This window comes from Phymastichus coffea, unplaced genomic scaffold, assembly GCF_024137745.1.
Source record: "Phymastichus coffea isolate CEN01 unplaced genomic scaffold, Cenicafe_Pcof_1.1 PCOF00242, whole genome shotgun sequence".
NCBI lineage: Eukaryota > Metazoa > Arthropoda > Insecta > Hymenoptera > Eulophidae > Phymastichus > Phymastichus coffea.
In genome coordinates, this window is record NW_026707053.1 from 1 (window position 1) to 15,990 (window position 15,990).

General features: G+C 36.1%; 2 protein-coding genes across 3 annotated transcripts; one reads left to right on the forward strand and one right to left on the reverse strand.

The window, feature by feature from the left end:
• Positions 1 to 170: 170 nt before the first annotated feature.
• Positions 171 to 12,882, forward strand: LOC131674436 (protein lin-10-like; the record flags this gene model as incomplete). Its single annotated transcript, XM_058953123.1, has 9 exons — positions 171 to 426; positions 1,009 to 1,330; positions 1,917 to 2,198; positions 2,758 to 2,791; positions 4,018 to 4,160; positions 6,881 to 7,204; positions 8,912 to 9,343; positions 9,438 to 9,911; positions 9,989 to 12,882. Coding segments are annotated over 9 exons (2,339 nt in total), but the record flags the coding sequence as incomplete, so codon positions are not given.
• A 160-nt stretch (positions 12,883 to 13,042) lies between these two features.
• LOC131674426 (ubiquitin-conjugating enzyme E2 N) lies at positions 13,043 to 15,738 on the reverse strand. 2 transcript variants are annotated; one of them, XM_058953108.1, is made up of 3 exons: positions 15,600 to 15,738; positions 14,844 to 15,110; positions 13,043 to 14,694 (listed from the first exon to the last, which is right to left on the reverse strand). In XM_058953108.1, exons 2-3 carry the CDS (start codon positions 15,086 to 15,088, stop codon positions 14,484 to 14,486), a joined length of 456 nt encoding a protein of 151 aa, XP_058809091.1. In that variant the 5' UTR covers positions 15,089 to 15,110; positions 15,600 to 15,738; the 3' UTR covers positions 13,043 to 14,483. The 2 variants fall into 2 exon arrangements, with proteins under 2 accessions (XP_058809091.1, XP_058809092.1); XM_058953109.1 differs by having other exon boundaries at positions 15,587 to 15,683.
• Between the last annotated feature and the right edge of the window lie 252 nt (positions 15,739 to 15,990).

Consider the following 15,990-nt stretch of genomic DNA (forward strand, 5'->3'; position numbering starts at 1 on the left):
AGACCGAATCAGATTTTCTTTTATCGGATTGCAAACCTTTTTGAGCTCGCTCAAATAATCCTTTTCAAATGTTTTACTCAAAAATATAACTGCACACGAGAAATTGATGAAAAATCAAATACACATTCGCATAATCACATTGCTCGAAATTAATGTTACGATGTTTACAGCGTCACCCGAACTATTCATTACGAAAAAAGAAAACTCGTACGACACGACCAGTGAATTACAATTGGACGGACTGGATTCTTTGGGTACTCCACCGCCACCAGCACCACAAAGTCGTCAGAGTGAGCAGTCTTCTGGTGAAGTCGAAGCGGCGATCAAAGATATTAGGATGGCTCTGCAACGGACAAAAACTTTGCCTGTCAAGTCACCGTCGGAAGACCCAGCTGAACCTAGTGTCAGTCCTATTTGGATACCAAGGTATGCGAAATTCTATGTTGTTGATATTTGTGTATGAATGAAAACGATAAGATTTTGAACAATAAACACAACTTATTTTTATAATATTAACGCGATATAATATCAATAAATCACAGCAATTCAATTTATCTCATAATGAAACCGTAGTATTTAAAATAGTCAATATGTAGAAAATTATTCGATTCTCAAGCTATATAAATAACTAGTATAGTATAAATCATTACGTTTGTTTTTATAATTGATTAAATTTTCAATGTACGTTATGCAGTCATAGAAATTTCACTTTTCTTATATAATTTTCACAGCGTAGTGTGTGAGCAAGCTAATTATTTTCTATAGAATTAATATATATCATATATGAGATCTACTATTAGCAATTTTAGGAAATATCTTATTCTATAATAGAAGTAAAATAGCTTTGTCAGACATGATACGAAGTTTACTAATTATTGAAGAGATGTAAAATTTAATATACTCCTTTTACTCAGTTTACAAGAAAAGTCTTTTCTAACACGAGTGTGCACTGAGCAAAAAGTTTTACTTAATAAATATGTCAATCAAACATCTCCAACTAATTTACAGTCTGTCGCATGCTAGGCGGCGAGTCTGCCCGACGACGACAACGACAACGACAACAACCAGTGCTGCAATAGAAAGTGCAAGCGAAGATTCAGAACCAGCAGCACCTCTGCCACCGCCCTTGACAACGCGTACAAGTAATCGAGCAGGAGTCGTTGGTCTCGAGGTAGTTACGACAACGGCGACAGCAACGTCAACAACAACGACGACGCAAGAACCCGAACCTGAGGAAGCTGCCGACGAAGAGGAAGCTGACACAGATTTAGAAACTGATCGATTGCTTGGACAACAGAGGACTGACGATCAAGGATTTTACGATGACAAGGTTTGTGTTCAGCTAAAGCTTTAATGAATATATATTTTGGTGTCGGTTGTGAGAGCCAAATTAGCACTGTTCGTATCCAATTGCGTTGTATATGTGGCTATACTCAAACCTTGTGAGGTTTTCTTTGTGACTAATTGGTGCTGGGACTGCTATGCTAACAAGGGACTTGCTTGATTAAAGACAAATTTTTTTTTTAATTTTGTGATGACTAAGTAACGTTTTAAATAAAAAAATTCATTTTGTAAAGGAGTAACTAAAAGAGTAAAAATTTAGAGATGAACATCTATTTCAACGATTAATTACCTAAATGATGTTTATTGTTATTTTGGAAAATGCAAATTCGAGTGAATTACCGAACCATTAAAACTTCGCAGCAAAACTATACGATGTAAGGTTGAAATATACAAATAACAATCAGTTCTCCCTCAGAGACATAAACTTTTTGTATGTTTTGAGTATGAAAACTGCTTTCTAACGAGAATTAAATGCCCGTTACTTGATAATGCACACTCAAGCAAGTCCTTTACAAACCAATCACAAACCCGATCCTTGTACCTCATAAGAGAAACCACTGTAAATAAACCAGGGATGGCGCAAACCGAAAACCCGGACGCTCCTCCCGACGACCCTCAACTCAAAACCCTCAACGAAACCTACAACGCCAGCGAAACCTACAAGCTTATCCCTTGGTGGTCATGAGTCATTAAGTACAACCGAACCATCAACATCGAATTCACCTAAAGATGTTGTCTGTACAAAAGACAACGTTGTCACCGAAGAGACGAGTCCAAAACAAAAAAGCTCATCGACGCCGGTTGTCAAAAATTCACCTCCCTCACCGAGAAGCCTCAAGGAGCCCGTCAGTAAGGTGAAAAAGGTGCACCTTCCTTGCCCTGATTCCGCAGACAACAAATCAATCACGCATGCTTTTTGTTCTCTTTTCTGTATGTTTGCACGATATTTTCTATTTCTAATCATTTTGGTATATCTTTTTGCTATATCTTTTTATGTGCGATGGTCGAACATTTTTTGCACTAAAGTGTTTGTAAGGCAAAATTTGTTGCCGTGTGTTTATTTGTGAAGTAAACGCTTTGAAAAATTGTCTGTTGACAAAAACTAAAGCAAGATATTTTTTTAAGCTTTCAATTTTTTCACAAGTTACGCGCGACATAATGATTACGCATAATTAACACTTTGCAAGGTGCGCACCGTACCAACAGCGATCTGAACTTTATTCATCACACTAATTTTCCGCATACTAGTTCATCGATCATGACTTTTTTTTAATCGACATCATCTATTTAAATAGCGCGTTTATATCTACGCTCTCTGCATGAGCGAATATTATGCAATACCGCATGTATACCTTGTTTAAAGGCTTCGATTCACGTGGCACATCAATGAAATCACGTGTTATCTGATTACAGGACAAGGAAGGAAAGAAGAAGCGAAACAAGGAAGGTAAGAATACCACTATTCGATTTTTCCCCCTCGATGTAGGTTTTCGAAAACTGGAACTAACTTTGGTGATTGGAATAACCTTGCTTATCTTAAAAAAATTCCGGAGAAATATTTGATAACAAATATAAAAGTTAAGATGATAAACTGTCAAAAATGAAATATCTACATTAATCAAAATCGATATGCTCTAATTGATTATAAAATATTGTACTATATCAGCATAACAATAGTCTATTGTCCATAAAATTGATTGTTTCCTCTGACGTCAAGTGTTGTGGTCGTTGAAAAAAAAGAACTTACTAAGATATATAGATTTATAGAACGCTAATAGCTCTTGAAAAAGTTGTCAAAATTATAATCTTAACGATAATGTAAAAAGCATTAGCATTCGCTAAGAAGCACAAGAAAAAGAATTTCATCACTACCATGGTGACGGTTAAAAAAGCTACTATATACAAAGTCGATAACCGAAACTAATAAAACAAATCTCTCTTTCTAATCCTTTAAAAAATAACAAAATTGCCATCATCCTGGGTTCTACTCCCCTCCACCTCTCTTTGGCTCCACAAACTCGTACGGTACGTACAATGCGACGAGATCAAGAGATACAAATGCCTGTACGCGAAAATGGGAGATATACGCCTTCGACACTGCGCTCGTTTTGATAGTCTGATTTGACGATGCGAACGACGCTCACGTGCTGCCGTCGACGTCTGATAACACAATATTTTTAACACCTTTGCGGAGGCCGATGAAGTTTATTATTCAGTGAGCAAGTGACATAAGAAGAATGCTAAGAATGTCGAGTTTTTTGATGGATTAGAAAAAGTTGTTAATTATAATTGTTATTAGTGCAACATGAATGCTTTGTCGACTTTGCAGTAAACTTGAGTAATTATCAAATAAGATCGAGGGTTAAAATTAGTGCAAATAAACAATCGATAAAGCGAGCAACGCGCTGTAACCTTTTTCATTCATTAATGATACACTCGAGTTATCAAGCTATCAAAATCGATAAACTTCTTGTTCCGAATCTCGAAAATGCAGTAAAAAGTTCGCCTCCGTAATGGAAAAGATCCACAATGAAATGATAATAATCCGTTCGATTCCATCGACAAACAGCAAACTATCGATTCGTGGGGTGCAGTGTTCAAGCGATTATCTTGCGGCGTTTGGCGAATTGAACAACAATAAGTCTAAGTGGCAGGTTTCGATGACCATTGCAGCTCTGCTGGACGACCCAACAGTACTGATCGAGGGTGTGTTATTCCGCGCGAAATATCTTGGCTCGTGTCAATTGCCATGCGAGGGACAACCTACCAAAACAACAAGAATGTGCCAGGCTGAGGAGGCGGTGTCAAGGATAAAGGTGAGGGATCATTTAACGAGGAATTTCTTTCCTCTTATATACTTTATATATATATATATATATATATATATATATATATATATATATATATATATATATATATATATATATATAGTATATATAAAATAAATCCTCTTATATATATATATTAAGAGAGAAGTTGGTCTTTTTATTAATAACGCTCGAGAGTGCAAGGAGAAACGATATTCCACCTTTTTTTATTAGCAATTGCTAGCTTATCTAGCTTAATTTTGTTATATGATTTATGAAATGAGGCCGATGATAACGTTTCGAAAACGTGAAAAAAAATTGACTGTAACAAACATGTGCGTGTTGAAAATGATCTGCAAACGATTCGAATAAGGTGTAATCCCCCATCGTATCAAACGATTTTCCTGTTTGAGTAATACATCGCTCTGATATTTTCAGAAGCTTCAAAAATAAATGTCATTTTTTTTCTTTGTTCTTCCACGAGCAATTAAAGTCACGCGGCGAGTACGAACTTTTATAAATTTTTTCAAAGATCAATATTTCTTCAGATCGTGTACACCTACAATAACATCTCTCGAGTGATCTCTTGCAACGCACATTTACGAGCGGAATAATGAATCGAATCATGTAGTTTAGCAAAGATTACAAATCGTTAATGCTCTCGTTTCGCGCTGAGCATTTACGCAATGAATGAAAAAAATAGACGTTGCATAGCTAGAATGCTATTGTATAATGCATGTGTCTCGCGCAAGCTTGTTTCTCCTCGCAACTCGTCGACGGCCTACGTATTTAACGACACTTTTGTTGAAGGTGTGTTTATTGCGACAGTTTCGGTCAATTAATTGCATTCTTCCATTGGCCAAATTCTGAATGAAATAGAAAATCGCGAATTCGACTCATCAACCGAACTTGACAGGCTTGAATTAAAGTAATCCGCTGAGCAACGACCGGTGCATACCTTTAACTGAACGTATCGTTAATAAAAATAAACAAAAAGAGAAAAGCAAGAAAATCTTTTAATATTTTATGGACGATTGGCCAAGCTAGTTTATAACAGGACTGAATGTTATATTAATTAATGTAGCGACGCCCTTACCAGCCTCATCACATTCATTATAGTCCCACTCATCTTTCCTTTCACTCACCTGACACAATATATTATCGGTGTACCATGATAATCACAGAAACTTCGCTATATACCACCAACAACAACAACAATATGTAATCTTTCGTTTTCTGTTTATTCTTCTTATTTTCTCTTTTATTTATTATTGATTTATTAAGAACTATGGAAAAGTGATGATCGATCAATCGGCTTTGAAAGGAATCAAAACGATATGAGTTCGAGGCACTTTTTGCATAGATATCTTTCGTGATTGTTATTATTATTCATATTTATATCGATGTATCTGAAAGTCAGTGTGTCTTGACGTCTGTTATATATAGTCGTGACTCTGTGTAGTCCACTTAAATGAATCATTGCAAACACTCTCTTCTGTATACCCCCTTGAAAAACCGTCTTGTCTACAAAAAATCCTACTCTGTTTCTCTTTTGTTCAAAGTAGATCTCTTTGAAATTAGATAAAGAAAAAACTGAATGCCAAGAGTCATTTCTTTGCTCTTGATAATAACCGACTGTGCATCTCGAATCTGTCCCCTTTTTTTTATAGAACCCGATAATTCAACTTAATGACAGAGTTTAGAAGAAGATACGTTTACCCCTACAACTTTTAGACGTAGATTGGAAAGTTCACACACGCTTACTCTTGGTACAAATACACATGTGGCCAAAAAGTGCGTTTGTTTGACAAAAATGTACAATCATTCCGATGATCTGAACAAAATGAGAGCCTTTGGATTTCTAGTCGCGTCTTCGACCAAAAATTACTGCTGTAATAAAGTGCCTGCGTAGAGTAAATACTGTTCCTTCGATAACTTATCCTGAAGTTGAAACGGTCGAAGCATGGTTCAAATATTACGAATATCCTGTTTGCCTCTGGCTTTTTTAACTATGTACGTTTGAATAATTATTGTCAGTTTGATTATAATATGTATATCTGGGCTGTTGTATCGTTGTTGTCTCTCTCTCTCTCTCTCTCTCTCTCTCTCTCTCTCTCTCTCTCTCTCTCTCTCTCTCTCTATCTATCTATCTATCTATATATACATCTGTCCAAACAAAATCCAAGCTCGTTCTGTTGTACATTCTTGTTATCGTAGATATATATTATTATATCGAGATGCTTGAATGCGTCGTAGTTAAAACATAAAAGACGTTCCATAGTTTGTTATTGTGCTCGGAATCTTGATTATTACTATGTGTTTGTGGCATTTTATTGTAGTAGAGTCGATTTACCGAAAGGTCGATGTGTTTTTCTTAATTAATTACGTTTACGATCTCTTAGATATTGTTTGACGATGGAGTCACGAACCGCTGAGTGCTTTTTTTGTCTTCTTTCGCGACGTTCTTTTAGATTAACTGTTCTATCGTCGACGCGAGATTTGAAAGGTATCACAATCCGAATGATAAAGTGTAGGCCAGATAAAAGGCCGACAAGCGTGATTTTCAATGGTATCTTCTCTTCGTTCAACAAAACCGATGTTGTTGGAACATCCATTTGTCCACAAATTAAAAGCACTCGCGGTACGCGATCGTTCTTCAAAATAGTTCCCTCTCCGTATCCATTTTCTAAAAGAAGGATGATCGTCGCCATTGCGTGTGATTATGAAAGCAAAAACTATCAAAGTCCCAGGAGTCGTCTCCACAAGCCGCGTCGTCGTCAGCCGCAGAGCCACTGCAACCTATGGCGACCACGCCGGAGGAAGACGAGTGCGACTCGACCGAGGAGTTGATGGCTGGTAAACCGACGACTCCTCTTCCTACGGCGACTGCCACCGCTACCACGACAACAACAACGACAACGACAACAACCCTTGAACCTTCAGTATATCGACTTCGCTATCTCGGCTCGGTTGAAGTCGACGGCGAAAGCAGGCGACGAAGACGCAAACGCGACAAGAATCAAATGGTCGAAGAGGCCGTCAGGAAGATTAAGGTGTTTTTTTTATTTGGAAAAAAACACAACCTCCCGTACCTCTTTAACCCCCCCCCCCCTCTCTCTCTCTCTTTTTCTTCTACTTTTTCTCTGCCACGAAAAAAATCCTAATTTTGCTGTATTCTTCAACTATTTTTCTAAAATTGAGAAAAATGTTCTTAATATAAAAAATGTTACAAGCATGCAGCAAATTTAAGAACACTTTTTTTGTAGTGGGTCCCCTTAGTTTTTTCTCATACTACGTATATATATATACATATATATATATACATATATACATATATAAAGACACACATACAGAATGCGTTATACATTCACGAGAGATCTTTGGTAATGGGAAATATAGTTTTCCGTTGCTCTTTTTTATTTGAAGTTTTGGCAAAAGGCCAACAAGTTCAGATATTTTCTGTTTTTGAGTTTTTCTCTTTTCATTTTCTGTCTTTTCTCCCTTACAGACACGTATCACTCTTCTTACTGTACAATATCCTTCTCCAGATCACAAGATCATAACATGCAACACTTGTATACATTTTTTTTAAGCCAAGCGCGTCAAATTAATGCATTCAATTAATAACAAATGCCTGCCTGTCCAAAAAAAATAATTTGACAATTAACATTCTCTCTAACATTTAAGGAAATAATTATTATCTGCATCGCTAATTTTATTAACCACAAAACCTAAAAAAACCAAATCTTTTTGCATTTTTTCATCTTTTCCATGCTGCTTTCGCGTTGTAGGCTCTGGTAAGTTCTTGTTTTTTTTTGTAATTTTTACCGCTTTTGTATTAATTAATGCAGATGTTTTTAAATGGGAATTTCCAAGCGGTAAATAAAAGAAAACTCTTTTTGATTTCTTGCTAGATGTGTATTTGATATTTTTTTATCGCGAGATTGAATTAGACCCCTAACAGAAATAAGTATATGATTGAATAGTCGTAAATTATCATTGAAGCTCTCAAAAAAAATGCCGAGGAATTGCAAGATTACGAGAAGTGCAAATCATTGCAAATAATTACAAGACATTTATAAGGAACATTAAAACGAATTTAAAAATGCAAACTCATCGGCTATGAGTTGAATTTTTCAATTTTTATTTAGCAAATTGAAAAAATTTGTTTTAATTGTAATTTTTACAATGTTTTGCGATAATTTCTTGCAAATTTTCAGTAATTTTTTGAATAGTTTACAATTTTTCAACTCTATTTCTTTCTGCCAAAGATATATGCTTTTTGAGAACGCTGTGCTGTTGTTGTTAATATATTTGCTGATTTTAAACATACCTCACATGTATATCCAGCGACTTTATATTCCGTTTAAATGGTATTTGACGACTTGACAATGAAAGAAGTAAATTAACATCATAATATCCTATCCTAATGCGTTATTACAATTATCCGACGTAACATATTTTAGAGTTTATTGCCAATTCTCATTCACGAGCGCATTGCACTATAAAATTGTGTACATCTGCAAATTAAAAGAAAAAGAGGGGACGTTTACGTGAGTGCACCATATCACCAAACACAAATCAAGAAAAGGAATTTTCAAAAAAAGAAGCATTTCTGCTGGCATTCCCCTTTAAGAACCTCTTTAACAATGCTGAAAAACTAAATCATCAATTTGATCACCGAGACGATAAAAAAAAGCCTAAACGTTTTTATGTTTTTCTTTTTTGTTTCTCGCTCGCGATTTTGTTATCCATCATAGGCACCAGAAGGAGAATCACAGCCAAGTACCGAGGTCGACCTATTCATCTCGACGGAGAAGATAATGGTGCTGAATACGGATCTGAAGGAGATAATGATGGACCACGCGCTTCGTACGATATCCTATATCGCGGACATCGGCGAGTTGTTCGTCCTCATGGCACGGCGACGATTCGTTCCGCACGAGATGGACGAAGCTCCGAAGAATAGGACACCAAAAATGATTTGCCATGTGTTCGAGAGCGAAGAAGCACCGCAGATTGCTCAGAGCATCGGGCAAGCTTTTCAAGTCGCTTACATGGAGTTTTTGAAGGCCAATGGGATTGAGGATCACAGCTTTGTCAAGGACATGGATTACCAAGAGGTGCTTAATTCTCAGGAGATCTTTGGCGATGAACTGCAGATGTTTGCTAAGAAGGAGATGCAGAAAGAGGTACTTGACAAAATCTTTCCGACAATATCTGCGTATTAGCAGTTATTACTATTATTAGTAGTTCGTCGATTAACTACCTTTTCTCTTTTCACAGGTAGTAGTACCAAAGGCCAAAGGCGAAATCCTGGGAGTAGTGATAGTAGAATCAGGCTGGGGTTCGATGTTGCCAACGGTGGTGATAGCGAACTTGGCCCCATCGGGGGCAGCCGCGCGTTGCGGCCAGCTGAACATTGGTGATCAGATAATCGCGATAAATGGTGTCTCGTTAGTTGGTCTTCCATTGTCGACCTGCCAGACGTACATTAAAAACTCAAAGAACCAAACTGTCGTGAAACTCACCGTTGTGCCGTGTGCTCCCGTGGTCGAAGTCAAGATCAAGAGGCCCGATACAAAGTTTCAGTTGGGCTTCAGCGTGCAAAACGGCGTCATTTGCAGTTTGCTACGCGGCGGTATTGCCGAGAGGGGTGGCGTTCGCGTTGGTCATCGGATCATCGAGATCAATAATCAGAGTGTAGTCGCTGTGCCGCACGAGAAGATTGTTAATCTGCTTGCTACGTCCGTTGGCGAGGTCAGTTTTCCTTTTTCCCTCATCTAGTGAAGAACGAGAGGTGATTTTTCAATCATTGCCTTTTATTTGTTTTGTAGATTTTAATGAAGACGATGCCAACGTCGATGTTCAGGCTGTTAACGGGACAAGAGTCGCCGGTGTACATATAAAGCTATAAAGCGAACTCAAAGAAGAAGATGCCTGACAGACAATATACAAATCCCTCAATCCAATCGATAGATTGACGAGGCTTCACGCCGACAAAGACGAACAAAAATAATTGTTTTCGTTCTTGGCAGATTTCAATTTTTGTTAATATTTTAATCCGTTCGCCCCCCCCCCCCCCCCACTTCTAAAGAATCTAATTATAATAACGAAGTTGAGATGCATAGATTTAACAAAAAAAAGAAACTTTGATAAGGCCGTCTGCCGCACAAGAACGGGCCAAAATTCTGCGAGAATATACAAATCCTATTCCCAAGTAAAACTCTCGATGCGCACGATTATAAATAGCACAAATGTAAGAGATTACAAAATGCAAAACAAAAAGAGGAAAAACACATTGAAACAAATAAAAGCGACTTCTGTATATTATATTTAAAAAAAGTACCGCTTCGAAGCTGAAGAAGAAAATGAAAAAGGGAGCTTCGCTTGTCTAATTAATTTGTACTAATATTCGTATAAATACCTATAAATATTATAAATATAACGGATAGCGCTCGACCGCGTATATATAACATATATTATATCTAGAAGAAACAAAAGACAGAGAAAGATAGGAGAAATGGAAAAGAAAGCACGTGCGACTCTGCGCGACAGGGGATATCAGTTCCTAATTATTTTGCAGAGTCGCTCTCGTTCTTGTACGTAAATATATCGTTGGAGGAAAGCTAGATCGCCACCGCTTTAAACCGCCAATCTCAGAGTTTGTATTTAAGTGAAACCGACAGATGTACGACTTACTTATGTATGACAAGGTTTTGTCTATTTTTGCTGCGATAACGACGAAGACATTTTTTCGCTTTTCGATTAAAGAAGACCAGGCGATTATTACCAAATATATCGCGTGATTAGTTAATATGTACGCGATGCTCTTATATATAGTTTTTAGGTAAAACGAAAGGCCGAACGGTTTAGCGTGCATGGTGGTGGGTCCGATGTTTTTTAATAGCAAACCAGAATTATTAGCATCTATAAAACTTCTGTATTATCCATTCAATTGCATAATGTGAGTGTCCGAGATTTGTTGCCATAGGAATGATTGATTATTGTACTTGTTGTAAGATGAAATTACAGTATTGTTAAGTGTTCCGTTACTCATATTACATTTTATGCATGGTTGTTTCAGTTGCAATTTGTTTTTATTTTTCTTTACACAATCTACTTATGAATCTCGATTGACTAAATCGTGACTTGAAACGGCTAAACAGAAACGTATAATCTTATGTCTTTGTGTTCAAACACTCCATTTATTGAAGAGATCCATAGGTTACATCAATAAATGCTCAAACCAAGCAATCCGATTTACGCAGCAATGATCAAAGTGTGATAAACGAGTCGCATTATATAGCATCATAATCCATCCTCCCTGTATTTAGCATATCAAATTCTTGTGCGTTAAGGTATAAGCAAGAAAAGTGAGAATTCCCGTGGTTAACATCGGACTCACCGACTCGCGGGCGAAGCAAAATAGGGATCAAACAGTGATGTACAGTGATGTCGGTAGTAGGAGGCTGGCAAAGCTTGGAGGTTTTATCTAGTCATTAAACGCTAAGAGTTAAAGATAACAAAAAACAAACAAATAAATAATATTACTCTATGCGATTATAGAGGGGGAGAATACTCATATGGGAGCCAACTCCGACTGATTTCATCAAAAAAAAATAATAATAATAATAAATAAATAAGACAAAACCCATATGACTCGCGAGTGCGGCAATAGCACGTTATGTAATTCGTAATATATACAAAAATAAAAAATCGAGCGAGCTGACTGAACTGAGTTTCCTCATGTCCTCTTGCAGGCGGTCTCTCTCGCTCATAATCAAATCGACGATTTCGTTGAGCGGAATTATTATTACGTATTATTATTATTATTCCTTTAGTACTCATGCATTTGTTTACTCTTTTCTTTTTCTACATTGGATCGTGGAATTGATTTCCTCCTTTGCAATAGAACCTTTCATCGATTCGTCGTTCGAACGTAAGAGTTCCGTCGATTTCTTTTTTTATCAATCGCTCATTTTTTATAGAGAAAACTTGCAATTGGTGTAGGTGCAAATGACGAGTCTCGAAGTACACGAATGGCGAATTGATGCGGTTCTTTTGAGTTATATGTTGTAAAAAGAAAAAAACAAACTTTTTTTTAGCTGATAAGAATGCGAAGAAATCGTTGTTAACGAAAAAGCATAAACTAAATAAAAAAAGAAGAAACTAAGAAGCGAAAAGTGTTTGAGACTGCGTAAGAGAAGAATCGTTCAAAATAGTGCTTTTTTGACTTGTTTACGATAGGCCAAAAAGAGAAAAATTTGACAAAAAAAGATAATTAAAGAAGAAGAATGAGTGAGTATGAGCTTTTTTGCATTGCACACCAAGTTTCTATTATATGTGTTCTTAAGAGAACACATACACGCTAACACACAAATAAATTGATAATTTTTCGAATGCCCATGGAGATGAAGAAGAGGGGGGAAATAATTATATATATACATACAAAAACTTATACATAAAGTGAAAGAAAAAAAATTAATAGAGCTTGTGCTGGTAGCTTTGGAGTCATGACACATACTTTAATTATACTTCAATGAAAAGAAAAAGAAGGAGAATACAGAGCAGGCTGCGAGGATTATAAGAAAAAAATATCATGACTATCTTTATCAATGTTTGTGAATGTATTATAAGTTATGGTTAAACAAGTAAGCGAGCTATTGAATGTGTATATGGTAATACTATACTAGTCCATACAAAGACAACAATAAACTGTAATTTTGAATTCAAGACCATTTTTGCCTTTAGATCTCGAAACGCTCCTCAAGTTCTTTTTTATTTGTTCCATCTTTTATGTTCAAACTTCTAATGATGGTGAGCTATAGGGAAAATAAAATCTTCGAGGATGCCGTTAAAAATGAAAATAACACACACTGTCAGTTCAATGCCTCAGCTTCTTTTTATTATTTATTCGTAAATGCTATTGTCTAAATATCTTTTTTAAATCTTGGCCGTCTATGAATCATATAATACGCTTAGGCAACTTTAATGGTTTTTTTTAAATCAAGCTAAATTATCTACGTATTTCAATACACATAAATAATTATTTATTCATTTTCAACCGCTGCAGTTGTCTGAGTACTGTATAATATATTGATTTAAGCATTTTGTCAAAGTGTAGTCAACATATATGGATATGCTTCGCAGTTTCTTATCACAGAGTTAACATTCTGTTTAATTTTTTTCAGTAAACCGGGTGTTTTTTTATTCTCTTGTGGAAGCTACTCCTATAAAAATAACTTTAACGTGACGTAAAAAAGATAAATGATGTTGGGAAAACGGTGCGTTTCTTATTTTAAAATATTTCTGCGAAAAAATACGACATTGCAAAAGGCACGAGGTGACAGTACACGTAAAAACGTAGTTTTTTTCTTGTGTAAATGATATATATGTACCGCACCACTGTTTTTTTCTTTCGTCATTGTTGCATTTTTATTTTTAATACGTAGGGTTACGAGAACAACAATGAATATTTCAGCACATTATCAGTTCCTGTTTTTTATTATTTTACTTTATAAAAGTACTCGCTTCTTCAAACAGTTTGTTCTTATTTAATTAATTTGTTATACAATAAACGATCGATCTTAAGACTTATCTACAAAAAAGGAATACCTTAATGCAATTACGTAAAATTAAAACTAAGATATTAGTTTTTTTTATACCTCCTTCTTTGTTTTACAATCGTACTTAAGATACATGTAATTGTTTTAATTTTTTTTTCCTTTCATTGTGGACGACTGGCAGAAACATTAGTTTTGAGACAATTTTTTTCCTTGATAAGAAAAAAAAAGTTCATCAAACGCGAAGGTCGGTTATTCATTTCTTTTCCTTATCCGTAGTATTAGCAAAATTTCATGTACAACATTAATAACGTATGCTTTTCTCCATTTATTATGCGAGCGAAGTATCCGAAACAATCTGTCAGAGACGCCTATGTACCATGGGGATCATTCGTATTCTTATATTTCGTGATTTTTTTTTCTCTTACTCATGGCATTGCTATCGTTAGAGAAATTTCTGAACTTTAAACTCAGAAAATCTTTAATGATACAATCATTCATTCTGAGAGTTTTTAAAATACTGTTGGATCGTGGAAAAATCCAAACGAAGGAAAAGAACCAAAGACGGCAGCGTGAAAAGGAGGACAAGCCGAAAAAAAGGCGACATTAGTCTGTGTGAAATGTAAGTGTATTGATGTGTGGAGATGTTGACGGAACAAAGCGTTTTGATAAATCGTCCCACAAAAAAACTTTGCATAAACATTTGCCTGCTCTCTTTCTTTCTCTCTCTCTCTCTCTCTCATCAATAACAGCGCTAGCGCTGAGATCAGTTGTCCATGGCGTATCTGCGTGTCCATTCTTTGGCGTTACGTATCGCCTCGCTCTCATTCACCTTCCAAAGCTCAGCAACGTCGTTTGCCAGTGGATCATCTGGATTTGGAGCGCTTAACAGAGCTTGTATCGACAGTAGCACAGTTCTTATCTGGAGAGCTGGACTCCATTTGTCTTTTAAAATATCTAGACAGATCCTGCCAAGCCTACAAATAACATTCAATAGATAATAAAATATGATTAAAGTTCAATTCAATGAACACAAATTTCAAATCTAAATTATAATAAAAAGATAAAAATTGCTGCGCAGTTGCTATGCACAATTTTTGGTATCGAAACAATAAAATGTTCTTACTTGTCAATGTTCGGATGATATATTTTGGTGATAAATCTCACTTTAGGTGCAGACATGGGATAGTCTTCAGGAAGAAATAATTCTAATTTGAAGAGTCCACCCTCAAAGGGTGAATCTTCAGGACCCGTAACTATGACATGAAAGTATCTGGCATTGGTATCATCAGGCACTGCGCTGATGCCTGGCACTGGTTCTTGCATAAGTCTCTGTGTTTCTTTGATAATTCTTCTTGGTAGTGCAGCCATTTTTAATTCAATTTGTTAATCTCTATAAAGATAAAGCCTGGTTTCATTAAATCAATAAACTACATCATTTGTATCAATTTTTAAACATTCGCTAACACGAGCATGCATATCGTACCGAGTCAAGACTAATGCTTAGAGTAGCAGAAAGGTAATCAAAGAACGCAAAGATGGTGATTTAGACACAGTAATGTAGGCGAAATCACACTAAAAAAATCCGAGGTTATGTTGACTGTCTAGGATTTGGAAGATTATTAAAAAACTACGCAAAGTAACTAGTGAAAACAAGATCAATTTTTACTTAAGAGAAACCATCTTTCTAATTAGATAAAAATCTTTTTGATCGATTTTAAACAAAAATTAGTTACTTCGACACACATACACACACCATTGTGTTCCAAACAGTACGGGAAGAAAAATCACTCTAAAAAACCAAATTCTTTTGCGTTTGATAGTCGCGAGCAATGAAAAAAAAAAGCCAATCATTCAATAATTTCATACTCGGAATAGTAACCTGTTCTTTGTTACACTTGAATAACAATTGAAGCCTGTGTCGGAGAAAAAAACCTTTTCGTCACCTACTCTCTCGCAGATCTGCTTGAATCAGCTGCTACTCAGTCGATAGCCTCTCTCTTTTGTGTGGTTGGTGTCGCGTCGCCGCCTCCTTTTTCCGCAGAAGACTTATAGGCCTATATATATGTGACGAAGGACATTGACGCGCTAATTTGATTTGCCATACATCGCGCCTGTAATACATCTCTCTTTTTGAGTTATAATTTCTTTCCCTTGTGCACGTCTATATCTAGAGAGAGCGAACACCTTTATAAAAATATGCAGACGTGCGGTAGAGAAATTTTTATTTATGAGGATGATTGATAGCAAAAGATAGATCTTTTAGTTTAATA